This window comes from Echiichthys vipera (assembly GCF_963691815.1).
Source record: "Echiichthys vipera genome assembly, chromosome: 3".
Lineage (NCBI taxonomy): Eukaryota > Metazoa > Chordata > Actinopteri > Perciformes > Trachinidae > Echiichthys > Echiichthys vipera.
In genome coordinates this window covers 24370016-24382109 of record NC_139828.1, presented here as the reverse complement: position 1 = coordinate 24382109, position 12094 = coordinate 24370016, and the positions used below count along the sequence as shown (strand labels likewise).

General features: G+C 40.6%; 1 protein-coding gene across 1 annotated transcript; it reads left to right on the top strand.

The window, feature by feature from the left end:
• Positions 1-1774: 1774 nt before the first annotated feature.
• rabggta (Rab geranylgeranyltransferase subunit alpha) lies at positions 1775-11533 on the top strand. Its single transcript, XM_083911544.1, has 17 exons — positions 1775-1840; positions 2187-2227; positions 2388-2498; positions 3010-3134; positions 3254-3441; positions 3587-3844; positions 4025-4108; positions 4253-4335; positions 6861-6956; positions 7902-8007; positions 8093-8144; positions 9072-9160; positions 9307-9395; positions 9471-9587; positions 9691-9804; positions 9962-10049; positions 10751-11533. The coding sequence occupies exons 2-17, from the start codon at positions 2225-2227 to the stop codon at positions 10897-10899; spliced, it is 1752 nt and encodes a 583-aa protein (XP_083767670.1). The 5' UTR covers positions 1775-1840; positions 2187-2224; the 3' UTR covers positions 10900-11533.
• Positions 11534-12094: the final 561 nt, after the last annotated feature.

The following is a 12094-nucleotide window of genomic DNA, read 5'->3' as shown; positions in this document are numbered from 1 at the left end:
TTTGAAAAGTTACTAGAGCCTGAATACTGCAGTTATCCTTAAACTGTTATCCTTAAAAAAATGAAATACAATTTATTATCAATCAAGCACTAAAATGCCCATTACTTCAAGAAAGATACTGGGGCATAGTGAATTTCTATGTGCTCATCCTATTCACAGCTGAGAAATCCAGAGAGAGAGAGAGAGTGTGTGTGTGTCTCTGTGTGTGTACTCATCTACTCATCTGGGAAAGAATAGAAACAACTTGGAAATGTTTTCTATTCTTTTTGATAGGACTATAGGCGTAGCCTATATCAACTATAACCACATTTCATCTTAATCGCATTGTTTGCTGCATTACCAACGTTGTTTGTGCTGACTTAGGGTGCGTCGTTATAACCACCCGAAGGATTCGGGCCACGAAGGTCAGTCTATGAGCATGGTACTGTGTTGAATATCAGTTTAAAACATAGATAGTAAATGCTGGCTGCCTGCACTTGACTCGCGGAGCCGGTGAAATCAGATACACGGAGTGGCATGTCAGTCACTCCCCTCTAAAAAAATCCCATTCCCGTTACAAAAAAAAAAAAAAAATTCCATTCCCTTCCGGCCCCGGCAAAAAAATCTCAACATTGACTCCCATTCCCGTTTATCTAGTAACGTGTTCTGTTAGCCTAGCTCCCAGGCAGTGGAGCTAATGTGGCTAATTCAGTGAGCGTCCGCCAGATGGACGTATCTCCCTCCCCCCAACGTCACATCAATGCCCTTTTTTGGTAAGAGGAAATGAGACTCCCAGAGGCGAGTACGATTGGATCAAGTTGAGAGAACGGACCCTGATAGAGAGGCTACGTCCATTTTTTATACAGCCTATGGTTATCTATCATCGTCTGTTCTCAGAGTCTGTACAAAAGAAAACAGCAACGCCCCCTTCCCCCGCTCAGAGCCCCTGCCCCTTAAAAGGTCTCCTTACGGCCCTGCACCACACATTGCTACCTGGTCTGTGGGAACGTTTTTACGGCATGTGAACTAACCCAACCCGATTAGGGTTTTTTGTGCCGATACCAAGACAGATATTTGAGAGTTTCAAAAAATGATATGCAATCACCATTTTTAACATGTGTGGACCAGGTGACCAAGACATGTTGACTGGTGCATTTTACAGTTTTAAATTAAAAAATGGCAGTTCTTATCATCAACAACGTAAGGGCAAAATTGTTTTGAAACTACCTAAAACATATCTATGATGTTTATATGCTGCAGTTTTTGTTATTTAAATAACTAAAATATATAACCACCCGAAATGTATGCTACTAATATCTGATACTTTGGTCCAGCAAATGTATCTGTGTAACTTAAGTTCTAGCATGAGTAGCACACAAACTACTATTTACGACTCTCATATTTGAAACAATCAAGTCAAACATCTCCAAATGTTTAGCAAAAAGGTCTGTCGTTTAATGTTAAGTCTCTTAAAGCATGGCTTAGAAAAGTCTCTTTAGCTTTAACAAATGTTTAGCTAACAAGTCAAATGTTATTCTTACCAATGCTCTCGAGCGGATGTGTCACTGTCATTTAATTTCCCCTCTTCATGGGACTTCTGCCATAAGTCTACGAGATGTGACTACTCCATCATGTCCATGTGTCTTCAGACGTCAAACTCTGCTCCGTGTATCCTTTCTGCGGTGCTGTTCGCTGTTTTCTCCAGCAGAGAGCTGCAAATCACCGCGGGCAGGAAGCGCTCTCCGTGACGCAGATGTCATGAGACGGAAGTGAAGACTTGTAGTCGTTAGAGATGCTGATAGTGACATGACAAATAAAACTGCTCTCTGAAAAACCTACAAGAAGCCAAGGAAACAAACAGGTGGGTGTTTATGAGATAAACTATGTGGCGTTCAGTTATTATGTGATATGAAAGTATAATATTACAAAGTTATTTGTATTGTTTCACTGTTGTGTGCAGGTTTGAATGAGCCCAGCCCACTGTTGTTTACTAGACACGTAGCTAATCAGCAAGCTAACTGCAGACTCGGGCTGTTTATATTCTGTGTTTTAACATTACTGATGGCTAAGTATATATATCTGCCGATGATAAGCTAGCGGTTGAGTTTATATTATTGAGTTGTCATGACTTTAGTGCCAGTCTTTGTCATGTGAACGTTGCTCAGGCCTGAACCTGAACATCACTCCTCATTTTCCATCATAAACAGATCTTTTGAGAAGTCTCCTGTGCAAACAGACTGACATAATGGTAAGAAATGTATCAGTTACACGTTTTCTTTTATAAATGTATGTATATTTACTGTTTGGTGCAGTGTTCATATTGTACATGGAGTGATTAATAACTTTTGACCTTTACCAGTAAACTCTACTCACCCTACCTGCCCTGTTTTTCTTTCTACTTTTGACAGCATGGACGAGTGAAGGTGAAATCTACAGCCCAGCAGGAGGAGGAGAAGAGAAAGGAGAGGGAGAAGAAGCTGAAGATATACGTGGCTGCACGTGATGCCTGTTTCTCTAAGGTCCTTTTACAAAGACACATCTATACCATATGTTTTACATGTTAAGGCTGGTAATATTCCAGAGTCCTGCTAGTTTTTAACAAATGTATTAATAATTTAGTGATCCTTTTAATACATATCATCCGTGTAGCTACAGCCTGACATAGTTTACCTGTTCTTGTAACCTTCTATAAAAACTACAGTTCCAAGCTGTTATATGAAATTGCAGAGCCTTAAAAAATTAAACTATATACCTTTTGGCCTGTTTTTTAAAAGCTTTTGTGTCTTGAGTAAGATCAAATGGACTCAAGGCTGACAGCCACAGACAGGATAGGGAAGTGTGAACGGATTTAGAGATGGATGGAAGAATAACACCATCCTTATCTTTTACATGTTCATCTACCTGTGACAGTATTAAAACAAAATATCATGCTAAGTGCTTATTGAATAGTTTCACTTACTAAGGTTTGTTTTGTTCTTGTGCTCGATTCTTAAATGTCCTTTCATCTGTCTATGACTCTGTGTATGACAGAGGAAGGAGGGTATTTGGGATGATGAGGCTCTCCAGATTACCCAGCAGCTACTCTCATCCAATCCTGACTTCGCAACCCTCTGGAACTATAGAAGAGAGATCCTAATGCACCTGGAGACTGTGAAGTTAGATCATTACCTGTCATCTTGTCACCTGTATATTCACATTATAGCATCTTTTGAATGATTAATCATCAAAGGTATGATGGAAGAATTCTGCATTTGTTTCTCGATGTCCACTCCAGGGATGAGGATGAAGTGCAAAATATTTACGAGGCTGAGCTGTTTTTTCTGGAGTCTTGCCTGAAAGTGAACCCAAAGTCCTACGGCAGCTGGCACCACCGATGCTGGGTCTCAACCCGCTTGCCTCGACCAGACTGGGCCAGAGAGCTGAGCTTGTGTGATCGTTGCTTGAGCTTGGACGACCGCAACTGTGAGTAATGGAGTAAAAAAAAGGAAGCCATGAAAAAAAACAAGGATGTTAAAACTTAATAAGTGTCATTGTTTTTCATTTATTTGACCTTATATGTCAATGCACTTTTTTCTTTTCTCACACCATATTCTCCCATCTCAACCAGTTCATTGCTGGGATTATCGCCGGATGGTTGTGAAGATGTCAGGTGTTCCTGTGGATCAGGAGTTGGCGTTCACTGATCGTCTCATTGGCTCCAACTTTTCCAACTATTCCAGCTGGCATTACCGCAGCACCCTGCTGCCGCTGCTTCACCCGGAATCTCCTGAGCCCCCATCACCATGCCGCCAACCTCCCCAGTCATCCCCTCCACCTTCTCCGCAAACCCATTCCCACCGCGTCTGTGAAGAGCAGCTCCTCAAAGGTAAACTTATCAACAACTCAGCAAATAAATGGCCAGGTTGAGCACTTGGCATTACCTAATAACAACAGACAGGGGGCAGTCTGAGGCTTTAATATGACTGTAAATACAGTAGTACAGTAAAAGTGATGCCTGCTGTGTAATTAAACACATGTAACATCTTCTACACATTTTTCTTTTCAGAATATGAGCTTGTACAGAATGCTTTCTTCACTGACCCCAACGACCAGAGTGCGTGGTTCTACTATCGATGGTTGCTAGGCAGAGGTATGTCCATCTGTAATTTTAAATAATTTGTATTCAGAAATATTCATGAAAGTACAAAGCAGTTGTTCAGTGCATGCAAATATTTGCTCTTCTTGGTCATTTATCAGACATACGTTTCACAAATACAACTGTTTTTTCTAACAGCGGAGCGCGAAGAGATGATAAGCTGTGTGTATGTCAGTCGGGATAAAGAGAGAGTGGCCGTCGCCTTCTCTAGGCCTGTTAATGTGAGTTCTTTACTTATTTTCATGAAATTAAGCTTTCACATTCTTGCATGTCCTCAAAGAAATGGTTACACACATTTCTCTGTACTGCGTCCACTTTTTTAAAACTCTTCACAGTTTTCTTAACCAGCACAACTCAGCACAGCAGTCCGAAATGCAACCAAAACACTTCCAGGATAAACTCACTGACAGCGTATGTCTGCAAACAAGAAAACTATCACTCATAACACAATGCCATAAAATCACAAACAACTTGAAGCATTACAGGATGTATCACTTACACCTTTTTGAAGATTCGAAATGACACCTCTTTACGGCATGTTTTGTCCTAACATAAAGTATATATTACAGAAATGAATCTACATAGCGTGAGTAGCGTGTTGCTTCAGTGCTCTATTTGTGTCTATACAGGATGTGTTCGGGCGCAGTATTGAGTGTAGGTAACCCATGTAGAGGCAGCATTTAGAGCCCAACACACAATCGCTGCATTATTGTGCCTTAATAGGTTTTATTTTCAAGTAATGCAATAAAAACAAACATCCACATCCCTCTTTAAGTCCTCTGTAGCCCCCTTTTCTCACCTGGCACAGCTCTTTCCTACACCCTAATTAGCATTTATGTGTTGTTGTTTTTTTTTTTTTTAAAGGATTTATATGTTTTTAGGTTGTTGTAGAATTTAGCAAGTCGCTGTGCAATTTACACTCATTTTGCATTATGTTCTGAATTTCAATGTAAGATTTAAAAAAATGGATTATACATACATAGCTAAATACTTGCATATAACAGCTATGATGTCTAATTCCTTTGCATAATTCAGCATCACTGCTTGTCTGAAAAAAACGTCACCTTGCCATAGGGCCAGAGTACCATTATTTGAGCTCTGAATATTCAGGACTAATCAACAGGGAATATTCGAATATTTCAGCTCAGTGCGTAATGGGCATATTGCACAGCCCACAGTTTTCAAATTCATTAAACCTAAAAAAAACAGCAGTCTGCTAGAGTTAAGCATGCAGACCTCTACACAAAACACACGGTTAAAACGCAACTCTGACAGAATTGTCTCTGTGTCTCTGACATGCACAGGCTGCAGTTCTGCTCTGCGGTTCATTTTAGTCTGCATGCACATCTTTTAAGCCTACATTGTTGAAACAGAGCAGCTAATGTTGGTAGTAAAGAAAAAGTTAGCATTTGTCCTGCAGCTGCTCTCTGTTTCCACCCAGCAACCGAGTGTGAGGAGAGGAGAAGAGAGAAGCAACTGTAAATGACAGCAACACACGTAAAGACTCTCACACTGAGTTGAAATGCAAACACTGTGCTGCAACGCGTATCTTTCAATTTAATTAAAAAAAAATGGCGAATATCAGCCCTACCTTGCTGTCTGACAGCCCTTTCCGACAGGGAACTGAAGTTGTTATCTACGCTCTCTTCAAAGCCATCAGACTCTTTTCACAAAAAACAGTAATTTTACCTCCTAGAACAAAGGAGATGTCTACCACCGCCTTCATCAGTTTATTTGTTTGTGTTCTTGTGTGACTTTGGTAAATACTAGCTGCTACCAATACACCACTGATGGCATCCACCTCAGTATGTGCAGGCAGCCAGCCCAGGAGGGCCCATTTTACTGTGAACATTATGAATAAAAGTCTAATTATTGGAATTGTTGGAATTGTGTCTATAAATTTCATATTGTAGTTTTCTGCATTGGGCCAAACAACGTCCATTAGCTGTAATTAGTCACAATATACCAATATGATCTACTGCTTAAACATAAACACGTGGAAAATGACTTGTAAAGTATGTTGGTATGCAGAGTTTGGGTGGTGATTGAGTGAGAAAACGGTTTTTGGGTCAAATCAATGAAAAGTTGCTCCCAGTTTAGTCCATTATGACTGTTGTGTGCGACTGTTTGAAGAGTTTTAGAAAAGTGAACTCTGTATTCAGAATTGTTTTAACCATTCCAACTGTAACAAACTGTGATGTAATATGGGGTTCCCTGCTTTAGTTATCCCACACTGGAGAAATTCTCATGTTAAAGCAGCTCAAGAGTTTAGAAAAAAAAGCTAAGGAAAACGAGTGACTCAGTGATACAAAAATGAAACAGATAGAAATACAAATATTTAATAATTTAATATAATATTATATACCAAAATAGCTATGTACACCTTTCACTTATACAGATATGTCCATGCTGGACGAATTACCCAGAAGAGTTAAGTTGCCCAATAAATGTAATGCACTGGCATGTAGAATTGTTCTTGAATACAAGAACATAAATATAATATAATATATGATTGCACAGGATACTGGCAGGTCAATTACACAGGATAGACTGCTGTGATGTTAGACGTAAGTCATGGTGACAGAGACAACAACCCTGTTACATTATCTGATGTCATGTCAGTAGCACCAAGCATCCATGCACTTTGCGTTCCGCAGTCTTTTACTGAAGGAGCTGCACAGTGTCATGCAGGGGAGTCTTACTTACAAATACTGAACAACCTCTCTATTTGCCTCTGTTCGGTCAGGCGCAGTCTGTCGGCTTCCTGCTGGTCCTCGACGGTCAGCCCCAGAGAGTGGAGTGGAGGACTGTCCATCCGCGCTTTAAACAAAGCCCTGTCTGGGTATCCTTTTCCATTGGCTGGTCATGCCAAAGATATTATTATTGACTGTCACTGTGCTGCTGATTGAGCGTGATACCAGTTCAACATTCTGTTCTCGTCATTGTTTACATACCCCATGATGATGATAACACGCTGTGGTATGTGCATGACAAAGAGGTTTCATCGGAATAGCTATGATTATCGTCAAATGAATGCTATTGTTACCTTTGCCGCAGACGTGTCGTGGGACTTCCTGTCATGGCTTTTTAAGCTTTTCCTAGGGCACAGTGACACAGAGGACGCCAAGTTTAGTCTTTAAAAAAAATACGGAATATCCATAATTAACATGGAATAGTGGGTGTTAATACTTCGAAAAAACAGTCCAAACTCAAGGTCCATTCGCTGGCCTTTGCTAGAGCTTTCAACCGTATCGCACAGTCTTCCTGAGTGGATGTGGTTTTGCTTAGTTGTCATGGAAATGGATCCGTTCCCAAGCAAGCCAAGTAGCTGTTATGATTTCATCTGTATTCATTCATAATCCCATGTTAATATTGTTTTTCCATGGTGAGAGCAGATGCAGGTGTGGGCTCACTTAGGGACTGTATGCATATTCGGCATAATCTGATTTTTTTGTTTTTAAGTTTGTATTTTAATTCTGTTTTCTTTCAAACTGGAAATGCCAAAATACTCACTCAGTGAAACAATGTTTTACTGGTCTGTCAATCTAAGTTAATTTATTAAAGCCTAGTTTGTCTAAATACAGTTTTGCTATTCCCTTGAGGATGTAATGTTTTGTCATACTGCCCAGATCTACCAGTCTTTTATATGGCATGGAAATGAGACATTAACTTACTATGCACACTCACGCTGTGGGTCTCGGCCAGTGGCTGATCAAACTCCTTCTTTTTACCTGTGGAATAAATAATCCAAGTATCTTTTCCCTTTGTAACCTTAACACCGGCTCAGATATGTGATCTTCCTCCTGGAACGATAAGTGATATAACAAATGAACACAACCTGACTGTGCACTGGACTGAAAAACACACTCACAGAGACTGTGCGCTGTACACAGGTGACGCATATCGTGCGTCTTTACATGTCGTGTTCATGTGTGTTTCTTCAGCCTCATTACACTGTGAACTTTTAAACTTCCACAGGTCGAACTGAGAGTTGGTGTCGGGACTCTGCTACTGACCAGGAACTATTCAGGTATTGTCTTGCCACAATGTCAGCACATTGTGTCCTTTTAAAGGTCCAATATTGTAAAAAGTGAGATTTCCATGACTTTTTTTATTATAAAGCAGGTTGAGGTGTTATATAAATACTGTGAAAGTATCCAAACACTGACTCCACAGAGAAATGCACACACCCTGCATTAAGAAACTGTGTCTTTAAACAAGCTGTCAGGATTTCTGTACAGTTGTGATGTCACAGCTGTAGTATATATAGGTAGAACGTGCAGGTGCAGCTACAGTGCCAGTCATTCCCCCGCTGCAATGGCGGTGCAGAGACATGGAGTGCAAATGGTAAGACCTGTGAACACTGACAAATCAGAGCAGACTGGGCTTTTGCAGGTGGGGTCTTAAAGAGACAGACGCGAAAAATAAGGAAAATATGAAAGAAGGTCATGACATCATTAGAATTATGCTTCGATGCCAGTTGTATTGTCTCACTATAACCCATCATGTCTGTGTTGTTTCACCTTTGACTGAAACATGATTCCACATAATACAAGAAAACACATTATGTATATTACGATAAATTTTTTTTTTCTTCTTTAATAGTTTCCCTTGGCTAAAAAAGCATTTTAAACAGTGAGAGAGTACCGGTATATTCAGACAGATAGTGTAAAAAAATGTTTTTTGATCATTAAAGCATGTAAACAAGCCTCCATTGTATTTTACTGGCAGATCAGTCTGGTAACCTGTGGCAGAGAAAATTTTGAGAAGGTTGCCCAAGCGACCGAACCAATCGAGGTTGGTTTTGAGGCGGCTCAAAGTGTGAGGCAACGTGAACCTGCTGTTCAGTGTAAACAACGGTGACTTCCGCGGATGAGATGTATGCAGCTATCGAGCAAGCGGCTTGCAAATATGGGAGCTTTAAGGAGTAAGAACTGAGTGTGTTCTTTCTCCATAGGAGTGAACTCTCAGTAGAGAAGACCTCGGTGTTACAGTCAGAGCTGCAGTCATGCAACCAGCTACAAGAACTGGAGCCACTCAACAAGTGTAAGTGCATTTAAATGCATCCTTGTATTCTTTACAGAACCAAGTCACCAACATCACTGAAACAATTCATCTTCAATCCTGAAGTTTGCTGCAGCTGATTGTGATGTTTTCAGGTAGCCACTGAAACACTCTGCTTGCTTTGGCAGGGTGCTTACTGACCATTATCCTCCTGATGAGGGCACTCGACCCCCTGGGATATGAGAAGGAGACCCTTGCTCATTTCCAAACGTTGAAAGTGAGTACCAACCACAGTCTATGACACAGACAAGGGAACAGATCCTTGACTGAATGCTCTCATTTTCTCCCTCAGGAAGTGGATTCCATGCGCTCTGCATATTACAGTGACCTGTGCAGCAAGTTTATGATTGAAAACACCATCCTGAAAATGGAATATGCTGAAGTGCGCGTCTTCAGTATTTCTGACAAGGTTGGTTCAGAATTATAAAAAATAAATGAGCTTATAATGAAAATATTTTTACGTGCCTCCCACATTCTGAAAAGTGATTTCTCCATTTTCTTTTTTCCAACAGAACCTCACCACTTTATGCCACCTGGACCAGCTGCTATTGGTTACCCATATCAACCTGTCCTCCAATCAGCTGCAGCGTCTGCCTCCTCAGTTCGCCATGTTGCAGTGCCTGGAGGTGATGAAGCTCAAACTGGTTATATGTCCTACAAGAGCACTATTGTTCTCCTTTTGTGCATCCCACAATTGGTGGCTGACAACATGAAAGATACTTATTGATTACTTCTCTTTCTGCAACATGTCTGATTCAAATTTTTTTTTTAAATTGCTTGCAGGTCTTGGAGGCTGATAACAACTCTATAGAAAATCTGGAAGGAGTGTATCACCTTCCCAAACTGGAGGAAGTCCTCTTGAAGAATAACAGTATCCTTAAATCAGTCGTTGATGTTCATTTGTTTATTTTGAATCCTGTAGCATCAGTGTCATAGAGAACAATTAATATTATATTTGCATACTCCTCTCACAGTGTACAAGTGACTCAAGACATGTGAATCAGCTCGGGGCTCGGTGCTGCAAAACAGCTCCGCTAAAGAGCTCAAACAGCTGACGGAGTGTGAAGAGCGCGATGTAAAATACACTACACACACTCAGGAGGATGTTTACAGAGTTTAGAAAATTGCGGTGGGAACGAGACTCTTCAGATTCAGTGCATGAATAATTTGTTTTCACCTGAAACTTTGTTTAGCGATTGAGTAAAAAATAAACAGCACTGCAATTTTAAAGAGCAAACGGCATCATTAAGAAGGGAAGAGACACTTGACAACACATCATCTCCCCAGACTCCTTCTCCTTCATGCTTCACGTCCCCCGATACGCTCGAGAGAAATAAAGGTTCACAGGTTATGCGGCTACATTCAAGTCTTGTTTTTTGTAATGACATTTGAATTGCAGCTTCAGAGCATACCTTCTAATGCAAATTTAGGCCTCCAGGTTTTATATTTAGAAGAATTAATTAATATCCCAGTGTCATATTTGACATGGGGATCTTATGTTTGCACCACCCTATCTCTTTCTAGCCACTGCTGCTAATGCAGAAAGGCTTTTCCATTAACCCAAATGCACAGAAATTTCGACATTGGAAGATCTTCAGCCGCTGGCATCCTGCCCCAAGCTGAAGTTCCTTGATCTCCGTGGCAACCCCATCACTCAGACAGCCAACATCGAGTCAGAGCTGGCCGAGCTGCTGCCCTCAGTCACAGACCTCCTGCTCTGATTAGACGCAGGGCAGGAATCACTGCCATCATCACCCCGTCGTTCGTTTGTCCCTCACATTCTCCGGCGTGTTTTGTTTGTGAAGTTGCAAGTGGGTGTTTTTCAAGCGTTTTGTGACTGTTTGTTACACCTGTTTGTTTGGGACACTGTCAATCACACTGATCCCTGAGGGTCTGAAAGCCTGATGCCTCAGAGCAAATGTCAGAAACCTCAAACACATTCAGAAAAATGTCTAGAATTGTGTGTGAGTGATTGCCAATGTTGCGCTCGTGTGCATGTGCGTGTGTGTGTGTGTGTACAGATGTCCTTAATACAACACCCAAATGCATGCGGAAACCCTGAGAATAGAGTAAATTGATTGTTTATGGATTGGCGTTACATCAGTGCTGGCTTATTGCGTCTATAAGCTTTAAACGGTTGCATATGGGGGAAAAGGCTATCTAATGATCAGAACATCACATAGTTGTCTCAAACATTTTTTTAAAGGGTTGTGTAAAGCATTTAATATATGACACTATACTGTTGCACAGTGAGTCACAGATTCAGTAATAAAACAGCACACATTGTGTCACTGCCTTCCAAAAAGCTTCTTGTGTTTTTCTTTCTGTTGTCAGAAACTAATGAGCATATACAGTTTCCTGAAAGCACCTTAATCCCTAACCCATTCATTTGGTGGTTTTAAAGGTGTGCCAGAGTTTGTCACCTCATTCAGCCTTCACTTGTATTACTGTCTTTGTTCATATGGTTGCCCTTTTCATGTGATAAATCTGACTTTGGGACTTATCAAGTTGATGTTTGTTTTACCCTGATGATGTCCTGGCGTTTTCTTGGAAACCCGTTGTGTGAGAACCATCCTTTGGGAGTGTCTTACCACAACATGTAAACTGAAATGAAATCTGTTTTAATTTGAAATATATCACACCTTTTGGCTCATAACTCATTAAGGAAGAACAAGATTAAAATAATCTTATCCTTATTTTCTCTTATATAATTAAATTGATGAGGAAGCTAGAATTTGCCACCTGTAGAGAAACCACACTAAGAGGCTATGGCCAAACCTCACAGTGCGCTAGTAGTGGAGTCGTTTGGTCGAATTATTAAGAATGTCTCAGAGTATGAGAGACAAAGCTCACTAAAGGTTATTACAATTCATCTCGAGGACATTGTCTTGTACCAGTCTCCTGGTAGCATTAAAG

Excerpts from the sequence above, each read along its gene's own strand:
- rabggta (XM_083911544.1), top strand. Across the intron at positions 4,109-4,252 it reads TCGATGGTTGCTAGGCAGAG|CGGAGCGCGAAGAGATGATA; the intron begins GTATGTCCATCT and ends TTTTTCTAACAG. Across the intron at positions 8,008-8,092 it reads AGACTGTGCGCTGTACACAG|GTCGAACTGAGAGTTGGTGT; the intron begins GTGACGCATATC and ends AAACTTCCACAG.